This window comes from Staurois parvus, unplaced genomic scaffold, assembly GCF_062004578.1.
Source record: "Staurois parvus isolate SC_StPar_1 unplaced genomic scaffold, SC_StPar_1.0 ptg000218l, whole genome shotgun sequence".
Classification (NCBI taxonomy): domain Eukaryota; kingdom Metazoa; phylum Chordata; class Amphibia; order Anura; family Ranidae; genus Staurois; species Staurois parvus.
In genome coordinates this window covers 5,618,881-5,635,855 of record NW_028318014.1, presented here as the reverse complement: position 1 = coordinate 5,635,855, position 16,975 = coordinate 5,618,881, and the positions used below count along the sequence as shown (strand labels likewise).

Genomic DNA, 16,975 nt, shown 5'->3' with positions numbered 1-16,975 from the left:
GGAAAAACGTGGCCAGTTTGTTGTGGCCCTCCTGACTGTTTTATCTGGCAGAAGTGTATGATTCATAAAAGTGACTAATCAAAATGACACTCCCTTTGGCAGAGAAGACAGTTCACATACATGTTTTAAAGCATTTTGCCTAAAGTTCAACCTAAAATCTCACAAATTATGGCTCATATAAAAGATGGAGTCTTGTACTGCAGCAATATTCCTGAAAATAATTCATACATTGTACTATATATGTACAATAGATTCTAGCAATAAAGAGAAGCATTGCCTAATTCATATGCAAGAACTAAAAAACACATGGAGGGCATTGTACTGAGAAATCTATGAATAATTGAGTCACACAGCTTGTTTTGGCTAGCATTTTGTTGCAAATATGAAAGGTAAGCTCTGGCTGGTACAACACTGGATTCTGCGGGTTGTATATTACATTACATGCTGATATTTCATGATAAAACGATTTACATTTGGCAGGAAGGCTGTTTAATTCATGTCCGGTTACGAAAAACAAAACACTATGAACTATTGGACAGCTGCTGGTAGAGATCCAGGACTCTGTTGTCTTCATGAACTTTGGCATTCTCTAAGAGCACCTGAGAAAGTGTAGAACAGAAAAGTGGCAAATTATTATCAAAGATAACACAACAGGACAAGACAGGCCATTTCTTCTTCGGGGACTACTAAAGATGCAATGTGTTACATGTCTGAACTAAACAGGTCAATAAAAAGTAAAACAGGATAGGCAGCAAGTGCCAAGCGGCTTCTGAAAAAACTAAAAGGGATGAAACATATCAGGAGCAACTTCTGGAACTTAATGTTTAACCTAGAGGAAAGAAGGGAATGGGGAAACAGGAGTAAAACCTATAAATATATCAAGGGGGTGAATAAGGTTAAAGAGGGCAGAATTTTCAATATGAAGTCAAGATCAAGAACACGGGGACATGACCTCAGACTAACAGGAGGAAAGTGCAAAACTAATCTTAGAAAGTATTTACTGAAAGAGTAGTTGATGATTGGAATAGACTTTAAGCAGAGGTCATGACTAAGTCAACAGTAAATGGCTTCAAGCATGCTTGGAACAAGGATCTATACTCAGACAAAAATGTTAATAAAAAAATGAAATAAATAAAAAACCCAAAACAAAAACGAAAAACCAACCACAAAATAAACAAACAAAATACCACTACAAAAACGGGCAGACTCGATGAATCACCTTTTTTTTTCCCTGACATCACTTTTCTATGTTTCCATCTTTCACTGAATACAGCTATCCTAATATAAGCTGTGATATCCTGGAAGTCACTTGATTCTCACCTGCTGATATTTCTGGATTCAACTACATCTGCACATAGATTCTCTGTACGTTGGTATGGAAGAGACTGTTACTAAAGCCCAAACCTTTTTTCCTTTTTAGTTTTGGAAAGAGTGGCTAGAACCCCTGCCAGCTTTTTTAACTGTGTCTCTGCTGGGAAGATTCACTGTCTCCATCTGTCCTGGTGTCTCCTGTTACTGAGACAGAAAGTGATGGGAAAAACAAAATATTAAGCTGTCACTGGACAGCAATAGAGAGATCTTCCAATATTATATCTGGTTCAGCCACAAGTGTCTAAGGGCAAGTTTACACTAGTGTTATCCTTCTGAAGAGCAATCTGCAGTGGAACGATTTTTCAGAGGGCTTTTGACAGGTGATAAGACATAACAGCCTGTTTTTACCCCTAAAAGCGCACACCACTGCATTGTAACCGATTGCATTGCATGTGGTTGCAGGGAAGTTGCGGTGTGGCCACAAACCAAAGCATTTGTGGCTGAGGCTTGTGAACATCCTCATCCGCTGTCTTCACAGCTTAAGCTGGAGCAGTTGTGGGGAGGGCAGTAAAAATGTGGCTCAACTACATTTGTACCTTCAGTCAAACATGAGTAGCTCCAAGAGGAAATTGCCCCACACTTTGTAGAGATTAACTTTCACTTTCTGTCCTGTATATAGTAATAAGAGGTTAAGGGAAACCTCCGCAGTGGACACACTAGAACATCAAAATGCTTTTAACCATTTCCAACTTCACAAAAAAATAAACAAAACAAAAAAGAGTTTTGACTTTAGCTATATTTTAAAGTGTTACTAAATACAGGCACCTACATTCATTCTATCTGGTCTCCCACAGTACACACAACATTGAAATACAATTAGTTTAGTAAATATAAACTGCTAAATACCTTTTCTCATCAGCAGTTAAAGCAGTCCTATGACTTCTATCAGTGTTCAGCAGAGCACTGGTTAAAGCTTGTAGGATGAGTTTTCTTTCTGCTCTGGGAGGATGCAGGACCCCTGATCTCAGTCTGGACAGTGCTTATTGGCCCTGTGCACTCTCCCAAGAAATAAAAAACCTCTCTAGCAATACACACCAAACTGAGCATATGCAGAGTGTCTCCACACGATATGTCTTATAATGAGATAAGAGAGGGACACTGGAAGAAGGGGAGGAGCAAAGAAGTGAGGATCAAATAGCATTTTTACACAATGCAGAGGATTAACCCCTTAGGTTCCACAGTGAGTATAACAAGCATGCTTTACTGCATATATAGACTCATTTAACTTTAAGTTTGCCAACTCCTCTCCTTACAAAATACACTGCTTCTCTGGCTGAATAAATGCAGTTAAAGGCACTTATTCTAATTACTCCAGCCAGGCCCGGACTGGGACAAAAAAATAGGCATTTTAGACTGCGCACCCAATTTTTCCGGGGGGGGGGGTTCGCAGGGCAGTTGGTGATAGAATATTCACAGAGTCATGGAGTTGGTCCTCTGCACTGTAATGTAAAGGAGCACTGTGATATAAAGGGGACTGCACTGTAAAGGGGCACTGTATTGATTACAGTGCCCCTTTACAGTGCAGTCCCCTTTATATCATAGTGCCCCTTTACATTACAGCCCATCCAGCAAAGAGACATCATGCCCAGCAAAAAGACATCCTGCCCAGCAAAGAGACAGCCCATCCAGCAAAGAGACAGCCCGTCAAGCAATGAGACAGGCTATCCAGCAATGAGACAGGCTATCCAGCAATGAGACAGGCCATCCAGCAAAGAGACAGGCCATCCAGCAAAGAGACAGCCTGCCCAGCAAAGAGACATCCTGCCCAGCAAAGGTACAGCCCATCCAGCAATGAGACAGCCCATCCAGCAAAGAGACAGCCTATCCAGCAAAGAGACAGGCCATACAGCAAAGAGACAGCCCATCCAACAAAGAGACGTCCTTCCCAGCAAAGAGACATCCTGCCCAGCAACGAAACAGCTCGTCCAGCAATTAGACAGCCCATCCAGCCTGTCCAGCAATGAGACAGCGCCTCCAGCAATGAGACATCCCGCCCAGCAAAGAGACAGCCTGCCCAGCAAAGAGACATCCCGTCCAGCAATGAGACAGCCCATCCAGCAAAGAGACATCCTGCTCAGCAAAGAGACATCCTGCCCAGCAAAGAGACAGCCCATCCAGCAAAGAGACAGGCCATACAGCAATGAGACAGGTCATACAGCAATGAGACAGGCCATCCAGGAAAGAGACAGGCCATCCAGGAAAGAGACAGGCCATCCAGCAAAGAGACAGCCCAACCAACAAAGAGACGTCCTGCCCAGCAAAGAGACATCCTGTCCAGCAACGAGACATCCTGCCCAGCAACGAGACAGCCCATCCAGCAAAGAGACAGCCCATCCAGCAAAGAGACAGCCCATCCAGCAAAGAGACAGCCCATCCAGCAAAGAGACAGCCCATCCAGCCCGTCCAGCAATGAGACAGCCCTTCCAGCAACGAGACAGCCCATCCAGCAAAGAGACATCCTGCCCATCAAAAAGACATCCCGCCCAGCAAAGAGACAGCCCATCCAGCAAGGAGACAGCCTGTCAAGCAATGAGACAGGCTATCTAGCAAAGAGATAGCCCATCCAGCAAAGATACATCCTGCCCAGCAAAGAGACAGCCCATCCAGCAATGAGACAACCCACCCAGCAAAGAGACAGCCCATCCAGCAAAGAGACAGCCCATCCAGCAAAGAGACAGCTCACCCAGGAAAAGAGACAGCTCGCCCAGAAAATAGACAGCCAAATCCACCACCAAGCTGTCACGGTGTGCTGATGGGTGAGGGATAGAGGCTGCCATTGTCCCTTCAGTGCGGCTGTCTGCAGCGGCTGGCCCAGGAGGTGTCTGTGTGTCCTCGGCGGTGCTTCCTGCCTATCCCTGGAGCCGTCACTGCTGCTCCTCCTGTCAACCCTGCTTTGGTCATAGCCACACAGCGGGAGGTGAGCGGAGGCCACGGTCTATGTTAGCTCTGTCCAGACCTCGGTTGCCGCTTACCTCCTGCTGTGCAGCCCAGTCATCAATAGGCTGCTCTTCTTAAGCCCAGCAGCCCTGGACCATTGGGCAAATGCCCAGCGTGCCCTATGACCAGTCAGGGTCTGACTCCACCCCAGCCTTTCCCCATCTCAGAGATATGGCAGCTAGCAATTACTCCTAAAATATGAGTCCCAGATACCAAAAAGAACCCAGATCACTAAAGAAGATAAATCACAGAAACACCTAGAAGACAGAATCCTGCTGCTACAGTGAAACTGGTATGTAGAAATGTCCCTGAGCCCATGATATGTTTTGCTATGTCCTGTTCATCATAAAGAAGAATAGCTCTACTGAGAAAATGAGAACAAGGTTCTGCTGAACTTGGAGATGGTACCCGAGCCACATAAACATTACTATAGTCTCATTTACCAAAGTAAATGTCTGTTGGACCAGTACCGGACAGTCACATTGAAACCTGCACAAGATGTATACATTAATATTAAAATGTGAACACAGACAGTTCCAGCTTAAAGTGAAACTTTGCCTATAACAACTTGATAAAAAAAATCATGTTTTTTTAGCATGGAGCATACATTCCACATTAATAATTATGTTACCAAAATGAGTGTGTGTAGTAAATTGCCTCTAGCATTGCTCCTGTTTCTTTTTGCTGGAGGCTGTCATTTTGCTGAAGCCCAGAGCCCCTGAGCAACAGTAAATCTTTAGGTTGTTAGCAGATTGACACATACAAATGGATATACAAATTTGGCAGTACCTAAAAACAGAAAGCAACTGAGAATGCGCAGAGAAGGGTGAAACAGCGTATTACTGGACTTTAAACAGTATAGGCACTTATTTCTAATGTTTTACATATGTAGCGGGCCATTGCTGTTTCCCTTTTAAAGAACGATTTCCCTTTTGAGACTGCATGCTGTCAGAAAGGGTTTGATTGGCTCAGCTATCAGCAGTACTGGAGTGTTTGTGAGAGTTGCAGTTTCATCAAAGAGGCAGACAATGTAACCTTATGTTGCACAGGACTACAGGGACCAGGATGCTTTGCAAGGAGGAGGGTTGGTAACCCATGTGTGCCTTTGCAGAGGACATATGCGAGCTAGTCAGCAGCCCCTACTTTTGAAGTACACTGACACTGTTTCTAGAACAGCAGAGGTTGCTAAGGACAACGGTTATCTACAGCAGCCGAAATCAGCAGCAACTGTGATCATTGGTACCAGTCACCCGCGACGGCAGTTACCAACCCACTGCAGAGAGAGGTCAGAGTGTTGGAAATCACAGAGGAGGAGTGTGACCATCACAGGTGAGGCACCCCAGAGATTGTGCAGCACCGACAACTGACAACAGGAGAAAAAAACTAGCCAGAGAGAGCGCCCCATTCATCATCCGATCAAGGAGTTAACCCCTAGAGACTGTTCTTCTTGGATGTGGTGAGCAACTGCTAACAAGTGACATGTCAGTCCTTAACCTCCCTGGCGGTATTCCCAAGTTTAGATCGGGGTAAAGTTTCACCACCACAAGCGGTAACCCCGAGCTACACTCGGGAATACCCTGCAGCGCTGCTCCGGGATCTCTTCTTCACTTACCTTGTCCTGCGCTCCTGCGATGCCCCTCCTGCAGTGTCCCCTGCAATGTCCTCCGGCGGCTGCCGGCATCTGTCTTCTGGGATCCGTTCCCTGCGTCTTCAGGACGTACGGGGGGGACGGAACTGGCAGGAAATTTGCAAGTTGTAAAAGTGACATTCACTAAACCATTTCACATACATTTTGTCCCTAGAGCTTTGTCCTGTGCCCTGCCTGCATTTTTACCGTTCTTTCTGCCTGGAAACTGAGAAATGTTCATGGTGTCCAAAAAGCGTCCCTTTAGGTCAAAATCAGTTTTAGATCAGCTAGAGAACAGCGATAGTAAATCAGAACTACTTGCAGAATTGAGTGATAACGATTTGTGTGGAAATTCGTCATCAGACACTGAAAATGATTCTGCGACTTTGCTCAGTGATGTGCAAACTTGGCGCTCTATTTCAAATTTCACTGTTTTTGGTTTGATTATATTATTTAATTAAATCTATATTATTATTTTTTATGATTATTTATTAAATTATGATTTTGTGTTTCAAATTTTATCATACCCGGGATGTTTACTAGACTCTTGTTCGGACAGATTTCAGAGAGTTATTCCTAAAAACTACAGGCCTACAATAAAAAAAATACATATTTCCATGCAAAAGAATGAGCCGCTTTGAGCACAGAAATATGTACATACCACTACGGAGGTTAAGAGTGCTCCAACGATTCATTAACACAAGCCTGTGCAACACATAGACTCACACAGTGTTACAAGTGAATTTGGGACTGAGCCTAAGGAGACGTCGGTTTAGCTGGGGACATATTGTTGCTGTAGTTGCAGGGTCTATAGCTATACCAGTATATACATTAATGTTGTGTTTATTGATGTTATTGTGCCAATTCTTTAAGGTTTCTATATTCAGTGCATTTAACTGATATTTTTCAAATTAATGTTCAGTCTAATTGCAGAGTTTTACCTGTCTTATTAAACCTGTTATAAATCTTCCCACAAGGTGTACTGGAGTGCTGTGGATCCATTATATATAGTTTATCATTGAAGTAGGACAGAAGTGCCCGTTAATTCCAGCGGCTCCTTTGGGGGTGAGCGCTACCTGCAAAAGGGGGCCATCCTGAACTGATCTAGCAGGACTTAATTTTCTGACTAAAGTTCCACTTCACAAGCGAATAATGAAAACAAAACCTGAGTATGTGTTACATTTGATTTCTCTGCAGCTTTCAGTATGTGCATAAATGCACACCATGCAAAACTTCTGAAGGAAGGAAATGTCTGTGGATGAGCCATAACTGATTCATTCATCTGTACTTTTCTAAATTTAGTGTGAAAAGACTACAAAGAAAGCAGATGTGTATGTGTATATATTTGGGATAGACTCCTTTGAAAAGAATCATCTACTGGCTTTTTGTATTTTTTTCAGTGACCCCCGGCAGTGAGATCTCCCCCACTGTAATTACTGGCTCTTCTCTCATAAACACACACTAAACCTTCTCCTGCTGCAGCAGCTGTCTCCTGCATTATCCTTAATGGAAAACTAAGAATCTGTCAATAGAAGAGAGACCCCTAAAAATGGCTACAGCAAATAGGCACACTTTGATACTGATGGGTGATTCAACCCATGATTATCCACCCAAAGCAAAAAAAATAATTTGTGGGTAAACTGACCCCTTAGCAAAAAAATAATCTAACATAAAAAAGAAAATTCATATTAATAAGGTGATAATAACGTGTCAAAATGACAGCAAGTATTCATTGTCACAGTACAATGAACAGCTGTCAGGATCTAGTATAAGTCTGATCATGTCACAGTGACACTGTTAATTAATGATTTTATACAAATGACATGACGAGAACATTTACTAAACCAAGAACAAAGGCTTACTTCAATTAACTGATCGTCATTTTTGGCATGTAAATGTCTAAGGAGATACCAGCGGGCGACAGCAGCAATCGTCTCACTGCTTCCAGTTTGATAGACCACTTTCTCCAACAATTGCCGAGTTTTCCTGGTGACAAAACACAAACATACCAATGAATAAGAATTCAATGTTTTCTTCTTCCTTATTGTTAGTGATTATTTTTTGACTTAACAAAAAAAAAAAGAAAAAGTATAAGGAAAAAATGGTAAGAAGAAGTAACCCAATCAGAATAATATAGACCCTAAAGCAGTGGTCTCCAAACTGCAGCCCGGAGGCTGGATGCGGCCCTTTACTTTCTGCTATTCGGCCCTTTGGGCACTATTCCTACCATTGACATCAACAACAGGGCATAATCCCCATCACTGATACCAACAATAAGGCACTATTCCTACCAACAACCCCAACAATGGGACACTATTCCTGCCAATGACACCAATGGCAAGGCACTATTCTTCCCATTGACACCAACGATGGGGCACTATTCCTTCCCCTGGTCCCTACTAATGCCAATGATGGGCCTTCATTTACTTTCATTGAAGCCAGGGCATTTCTGCTTTTACTGGCCACAGTCCGGCCCCCTCAATGTCTTAAGGACACTAAACTGGCCCTTTGTTTAGAAACTTTGGAGACCCCTGACCTAAAGCAATAAAATAAAGAAATGTGAGCAAGGAATGGTGTTCAAACAAATATGTTCTGATTGGCTGGCTGCCATTTGCTCACTGAGTAGTACTCAGATCATCCTGATCACAGCTGCACTCTTAGCACTTGTTAATATGAATTATAATCCTATTTGTTTTAGGGTGCAATCCAATCAAAAATTTAAATGATTCTTCTAAATGCAGTTAGGGGACACAGTCTTCCTGCTGGGTGCCTCTAATTCCATCCCGCTGTTCATACTGTGAAGCTGGCTAACCTACTAAAGAAATCTGTTTAGCTGCTATCTTCACCTTCTGAACAGCTCTTAAGTAGGGGTGCCACCTCATCCCTTTAAAACTGAACACGTTATTTATACAGGTTCCGAGGCTAATTTAATGCAAATATGGTACAGGGTGAGTTTAAATACCACCTTAATCAGCCACAGAATCTGTATAATTAATATGTGCTCCGTTTTAAAGGGATTAGGGGGCAACCCTACTCTAAAGTGGAGCGTCAAAAGGGAAAAGTAGTACTATTTCATGTACCACCATCTCTCTAGTCCCTCTGCAGCCTCACCTGCAAATAATGGAGAAGAAGAGAAAGGTTTACAACACAGAATCACGTGACGAGTCTGCAAACTCACACAAGGGTCCGATAAGTCTGGCTGCATTAGATTTGATATGCGTCATTCGTAGGCGAAAGCAATGGGATTTACTAAATATCAGCTTCCAGGTTTTCAAATCCAAGCATAATTGAACAAGCTGACGTTAGAGGCTGATGGTCTACAATGTACAGCTGCACCAGATTTTGCACTCTCAACCCCAATGTGTCTTTATGTGCTCATCTTCCCGTCATGCCGATTCCGAGTCCTCCATCTTCTAGACTCTTTCTTTGGGCACCCACGTTGCTGGGTGGGTGGGTGGTGTGGACACCTCTCAATGCCTGACCGGAAGCAGGGTCCTCTCAGGGTCCAGTAGAATGCAGTGGTGTGATAATGTCACTAACAAGGTGTGGAAATAGGACCGGTTGCAAGATCGCCAGCCTCAGTTCCTGGAAGAGGCACTAGGGGGGGGTCAGACAGAAATTAATTAAAAATAAAAAAAGGGGTTTGTTTTAAATTGGTGAACCAGACATACCTCCTTTTCTGTGACCTATGGAAAAAATCTAGGTTCTGAGAAGCATGCTGGGAATACACGTGACTAACCTCGTTAATGGACAGCTGTTTAGTTCCTGTTTGCCCTTACTTTGTGAGTCTGAGGGCTTCTGCTTTTGATCCCTGCCAATAACACACAGAGGGTTATTTACTAAAACTGGAGACTGCAAAATCTAGTGCAACTCTGCATAGAAACCAATCAGCTTCCAGGCAAAGCTTAAAGTGGTAATAAGCTGCAGGGAAAAAATACTAGCACGTTATGTAGGACTTACCTTAAAACAAAGCCCTCCAGCTGTCATCACGCAGAGGCTTCCATCTTCACTCGGTCTTCCTTTCGGGTTCGCAAGCTCTGGCCGTCTGACTGGTCGGGCTGTGATGATGTCACATCTGCGCAAGTGCACAGGAGTCCCGGGCCATGGCACAGTACTCTGAAGGAATGGCATGGGTATGCCGTTCCTTTAGAGGATATGCACCAGCTCTAAAAAAAGAGAGAATCTCTCTTAAATTGTGCATGTTTAGGAGATATTCATTTTACCTACAGGTAAGCTTTATTATAAGCTTTCCTGTAGGTAAAAGTTAAAACAATTAGTTTTCTACCACTTTAATTGAACAAGCTGAAGTTAGAAGCTTATTGGCTACCGTACACAGCTGCACCAGATCCTGAGCACACCAGTTTTAGTAAATCTACCCTACAGTCACATTGAACAAAACTGAACATAGGCAAGACTTCCTCAGCAATTAGAAGTGACTATGTTTGGGGCAGAATCTGTGCTTCTATCATTAGAATCTAAGCAACAGATTCACTCTAATGCAGGCTCCCCTGCAGCAGTAAACAGTTGCCTTTCATTCACGCTCTTGCGCCTCCATTTATAAGGAGGGAGAAGAAGCCCATCTTGGAGCTTACACACAGCTTAGGTCTCCCCACCATCTGACAGTGTTGGACGAGCAACATCTTGCACGTACCAATACTGTATTGTGGGATGAAGGGGATTGGATTGCATGTGTCTACATACTCAAAGTACACAGTACAGTATTTGCTTTTGCTCACAGAGTGAGACCTCAGTAGCAGGAGAGAAAAGGGAAGGCAAGTATAAGCTGTTCAAGGAGGAAGGAGAAAGATATGCAAGAGAAATTAAATATATGGCTTACAAGTCAGCTTTAAAATTCCACAAATATAAATTCCAAGAAAACATCTTGATATTTTTTTTTCTACACAAACAAGAACATGTACTGCAATGCATCAAACTTTCTGCCAGAATGAGATCACAGATGGCCAGTGCTGCGGTATGTGTGTAACACGGAGTTCTGAGCACTAGGCTGAAGATTATTGCCAACTGTCAGCTCTATCAAACAAAGGCTTCAGACCCTCTGAGGACAACAATGGTCAATGCTCGTCACAAAAGTAGGTGAATGAGCACAGAATTTATCTAGGGGTGGGCAGGAACGTTTGGCATCAGTACTAGAGTTATACAGGAGGTGGAGAGCGGGGAACCCCTGTGCTGGGCTACAGAAGAAATTAAACTGTGCAATGGGAATAGAGTCGTTTTCATTTGCTTTTTTTCCTGCGTATAAATTAATTCACACTGCTACTTCTGTACTTTTCTCTAAAATAGATACAGTATTTCCATTGTTTGCACTACAAACTAATAGGTAGCAAGTCTCCAGTCGTCCTCCATTCACTTTTACAATGTCTCAAAATGCTTTTTTTAATTGAAGTATATGTAAGCCCTCACCTTTAACCACTTGCCCTCCAGGATTTACCCCCCTTCCTGACCAGGCCAGTTTTTGTGATATGGCGTTACATTACTTTAACTGACAATTGTGCGGTCATTGCAGCCAGGGGCAGCTCAGCCAGGGGTAGCATTGGCAGCTATCATCTTGGCTAAAGTATTCATCTTGGAATCAGTAGTGAGCAATGCACTTTGGCTCTGCGAATGCACAAAGCGAGAAGCAGACAACTTCAAATACTCAACAGACTATAGGTGACCTGTTTCCCCATCCAGCTCTTTTATCTCTTCCAGTCTGCTTCTTCATCTCACCACTCTGTAACATGCACTCCCTACTCCTCCTTCTCACAGTTGTATCATCTCTCTTCAAACTCAAACTCTCTCTCCTTCACCTCTTTTCTCCACTCCACAGCTTATATATATATCACCCCCACTCCTGTCTTCACCGTACTACTGTGCTCATTAACTCCTGCTAATTCTGAACCCACATACTAATAAAACCTCCAGGACACTGGAACCTGTCCCTCCATATACGTCATACTCCTATATTGCCTCTGTCACCCTTATGCTTCTCCTAACATCTGGAGATATTTCCCCAAATCCTGGGCCACCATCTTTTTCCTTTGATAAACACATCTGGCATCCCCTATCCTATAACAGCAGCCACAATCCACACAATCTAGTTACTATTCCTCTTCTTCCTAGAACCAGCTCGCCCTTTTCCTCTCAAGACTTTCTGCTCTCTAGTTCTCGTGTCACCGCCTCCCATACACACCTCCAGGACTTCTCCCAAACTTCTCCAATCTTATGGAACTCAGTACCCCAATCTGTCCAGCTATATCCTAAACTATCCACCTTTAGACGATCCCTGAAAACCTCTCTCTTTAAAGAAGCCTATCCTGCTTCTAACTAGTAAACTGACATTTATTTCCTCCATCAGCTCACCCCCCCCACAGCTATTAACTTTTGTATCACTCAACCCTTCCTCCTAGATTGTAAGCTCTAACGAGTAGGGCCCTCTTTTTCCTCTTGTACCAAATTGTATTGTAACTGTAATGTCTACCTTCATTTTGTGCAGCGCTGCGCAAACTGTTGGCACTATTTAAATCCTGTATAATAATAATAATAATGCAACACTGCACCCAAATTAAATTTATGTCCTTTTTTCCCCACAAATGGAGCTTTCTTTCTGTATTTTTAAATAAAAAAAGACAGACAATTTTGAGAAAAAAAACAATATTTTTGACTTTTTGCTATTAAACATTTCCAGTAAAAAAATAAAAAAAAATAAAATTTCATCATAAATTTAGGCCAAAATGTTTTCTGCTACATGTCTTTGCTAAAAAATAAATCCCAATACATGTAAAATAATTGGTTTACATAAAAGTTATAGCGTTTACAAATGGCGGTATATATACACTGGAATTTATTTACTAGTAATGGCGACTTATAGCGGGACCGTGGAGGGCATTCTGGCACTGGGGGGAACTGACTTGGTGTCACTGACATCCCCAGTGACAGCAATACAGTGATCAGTGCTAATAAAAAGCAATGACACAGTTCTAATGGCACTGGGCATGACATCTGGGGCGATCAAAGGGTTAACTGTGTGCTGTTTCACTGTAAACACACTGCTTTGTATGGTTCTGCTTTGAAGAGCCATACAAAGCAGTGTGCAGGAGTTGACAGGGGAGTGATCTGTACTGTTTAGATACAGGTCTCTCCCCTGTCCGTGATACACGGAGATGACCGGGTGCCAGCGAGTAATCATCAGCCGGGACCCAGTGATTGACAGCTGAGGTCGCGAAGGGCGGCGCGGGTAGGTCTCGTGCGAGCCCCCTACCCGGAATTGCAGAAAATCACATATATATACAGTTGTGTTCAAAATTATAGCAGTCAGACATCATTAACCTGATCAATCACTGTTTTTGGTAGAAATGATATTTCTACATGGCAAATAATTTACTAGCAGGTGTAGTAGACTAATAGAAATCCAACAGACCCAACAGTCATGACATGCATGCTGCTGATTCTGTGTAATTGAATCACTAATTGAAAGGGGCATGTTCAAAATAATAGCAGTGTGGAGTTCTATTAGTGAGGTCATTCATTCTTTGAAAAACAGGTGGCAATTATTGCCCTTATTTAAGGAAGGAAGGCAGCAAATGTTGTACATGCTAGTTACAGTGCATTTCTCTCTGAAATTCTGAGGAAAATGGGTCGTTTCAGACATTGTTCAGAAGAACAGCGTACCTTGATTAAAACGTTAATTGGAGAGGGGAAAACATATAAAGAAGTGCAGAAAATGATAGGCTGCTCAGCTAAAATGATCGCAAATGCTGTAAAATGGCAACCAAAACCGGAAAGACATGGAAGAAAGCGAAAAACTACCATTCGAATGGATAGAAGAATAGCCAAAATATCAAGGACTCAGCCAACAATCATCTACAGGAAGATCAAAGAAGGTCTAAAGTTACCTGTGAGTACTGTTACAATTAGAAGACACCTATGTGAAGCCAAGCTATCTGCAAGAAGCCCCCGCAAAATCCCACTGTTGAAAAAAAGATGTGCTGAAGAGGTTACAATTTTCCAAAGAGCACATTGACTGGCCTAAAGAGAAATGGTGCAACATTTTGTGGACTGATGAAAGTAAGATTGTTCTTTTTGGGTCTAGTGGCCGGAGACAGTTTGTCAGACGACCCCCAAACACTGAATTCAAGCCACAGTACACTGTGAAGACAGTGAAGCATGGTTGCGCAAGCATCATGATATGGGGATGTTTCTCATACTACGGTGTTGGGCCTATTTATCGCATACCAGAGATCATGGATCAGTTTGAATACATCAGAATACTTGAAGAGGTCATGCTGCCTTATGCTGAAGAGGAAATGCCCTTGAAATGGGTGTTTCAACAAGACAATGACCCCAAACACACCAGTAAACGTGCAACATCTTGGTTCCAGACCAACAAGATTGACGTTATGGAGTGGCCAGGCCAATCCCCGGATCTTAATGCAATAGAAAACTTGTGAGGTGGCATCAAAAATGCAGTTTCTGAGGCAAAACCAAGAAATAGAGAAGAACTGTGGAATGTAGTCCAATCATCCTGGGCTGGAATACCTGTTCACAGGTGCCAGAAGTTGGTTGACTCCATGCAACACAGATGTACAGCAGTTCTCAGAAACAGTGCTTATACAACTAAATATTAATTAAGTGATTCAAAGGAAAGCAAAATATTCAAACATTTATCAGTTTATATAGTGAATGTTTATTTGTAAAGAAGAATATAAACACTGCTATTTTTTTGAACAGTCTAATATTCACTTTTCTTCAATTTTTTTTAGAGGAACAACACAAATTTGATATATTTTTCTTCATGTTTTGATTGGGAATAGAATGTGTAGTGTTTCCAATGCATTTGTGTGTATGGAAATAAAAGCTATTAGAAGAATTTTGAGCTTAATTCACTTTTTTCAACACACTGCTATTATTTTGAACACAACTGTGTGTGTATATATATATATATATATATATATATATATATATGTGTGTGTGTGTGTGATTTTGCGCATCCCTGCCACCCTGTAGCAGTATTTCTGCTATAGGGTGGAGGGGAAATGGTTAAAATAGAAATGATAGGCAAAACATGTGCATAGATATTAAAAAAAAAAACATTATAAACACAGTTTTTCCCTTTTTTTTAAGTGATCACATACCCTCTGTTCTTAGCTGCATAAGAGCTGGGGGAGGAGAAACAGCCATGCACTGATCTTCCCAGTGAATGGCTGTGCAAGGGGGTGGTGTCAGGACAAGACTGATCATTGGAGGAGAGCAGGCTGAGTTCTGCACAGCTAGAGAACCAACCATCATGTCTTTTCCTGCTTAGTGTGGTCAGTTTTAAATAAGAAATCAAAGGGACTGGCAGAAACACCAGTGATTTCACACAAAGGAAACAATACAAAGAGAACAGGATACTTCTTCATACATGTACATGGCACAGCAGGTACATATCAGGAATATGAAATGTTGGGTTTACACACTCTTTGACAGTGTAATCATCTAAATAGAAGGAATGTATTATGGCTTCTGTGATTCCCTAAATATTTAATGCCTCTACAGACACTCTCCTGCATAACACTATAAAACATTGATGTTTTCTTCCGTGATATACATGTTTATTTGATCAGTTTAATATAATTAATATCAATAAATCCAAGTCTTTTTTTATTTAACCACTTGACCTCCAGAAGATTTTACCCCCTTCATGACCAGGTCATTTTTTGCTTTATGGCACTGCGTTACTTTAACTGGCAATTGCGCAATCTTGCAACGCTGTATTCAAACAAAATTTATTTACATAATTTTTATAATAGAGCTTTCATTTGGTGGTATTTGATCACCACTGGGTTTTTTATTTTTAAATATATAAACGAAAAAAAACCCATAAATTTTGAAAATAAAAAAATAATTTTGTACTTTTAGTTCTACAAGGTTACCATGTTCTGATTATATGGTTTGTCCCTCGCAATGGGGACCTGAATTTTATGCGACGATGTCAAGGGTCTGCTCACATTTCTGGCTTGGGTGGAGCAGAGACGAGTTGGCTGCCAGAGGCGCAAGGAATTAGGCAAGTATGGCTCTTTGTTATATACCCATTGACTAAATGAGCATTAGATCATTAGTTTCCAGGAGAGCATGGGAAGGGGTTGAACCTGAATATCATTTTTATAAGCTTACCAGAATTCACCTTTAAGTCTGAAAGTATTTCAAATAAATGAACTGCATTAGAGCCAGGAAACTATCACTCAAAAAGAGTTGTCAGCAACAGCAGCCTACATGTTTCTTTCAATATGGGTTTCCTTTAAATAAGTCTGTGTATGAGTCATTTCTAAAGAACCTACTATATTTGTTACCATCAATGAGAAAATACTGAACCCAAAAACTACAATTTTACAGAGTCATTAAATCTCCTGGGTTTATTTAGCCCATAGGCTTTAGTTAGACACATTCACAAGTTTTTCTTGACATCGTGGTGACAGTGTGAATCAGAAGTTAAAATTAGAATTTACAAGGAATAAAGAGTAAAATCCAGCACTGAACAGGGGACAGTACCTGTTTAATCTCTGCAGTCTTAGACAGAGAACCTGGGTAGGGTGTACAGATTTAGCCTCAGCATTACTCTCTTGGCTCTAAGTGAAACATCTTACTGGAGTGTGCGTTATCTGGCCCGAGGGTTTGTCAGGACACAAGAGCTATGAATAAATCCATCATCTCGTAATACATTAAATCAGCTGTATGGCATGCCAAAGATTCAATCCAAAGCCTTTTCATAAGCAAAGCGGGAGTAATTTCTCTCTTTCAGTAACTATGACAAGGCTGGTTTTAAATTTTGATTTGTTAAAAAGAAATTAACAAGCGGAAAGATGATGGCTGAGAATTTCCATAGTTGTGCATCAAAGTTAGGTATGAATTTACTTATGTGTTTAGATGGGCAGTTTTTTGTACTGCTCTGGTATGCTACACATCAACAATGCTTATTTTATCTTCTAAAGAAGAAAATAGATCAACCTGCTTTCTTATAACTTACATCCATGGAGAACAAACATGCAGTTATGGCTGCATGGC

The 16,975-nt window shown here is 41.7% G+C and overlaps 1 protein-coding gene across 1 annotated transcript in view; it reads right to left on the bottom strand.

The window, feature by feature from the left end:
• Positions 1–205: 205 nt before the first annotated feature.
• The window catches only part of LOC149460887 (tetratricopeptide repeat protein 37-like), a 29,514-nt gene continuing 12,744 nt past the window's right edge, over positions 206–16,975 (bottom strand). Inside the window, exons 2-3 of the mRNA XM_089679171.1 lie at positions 7,798–7,921; positions 206–599 (exon numbers count right to left, since the gene is read on the bottom strand). Of these exons, the coding sequence (XP_089535297.1) occupies positions 522–599; positions 7,798–7,921 (202 nt within the window). The 3' untranslated portion in view covers positions 206–521. The remainder of the gene's footprint in view (positions 600–7,797; positions 7,922–16,975) is intronic.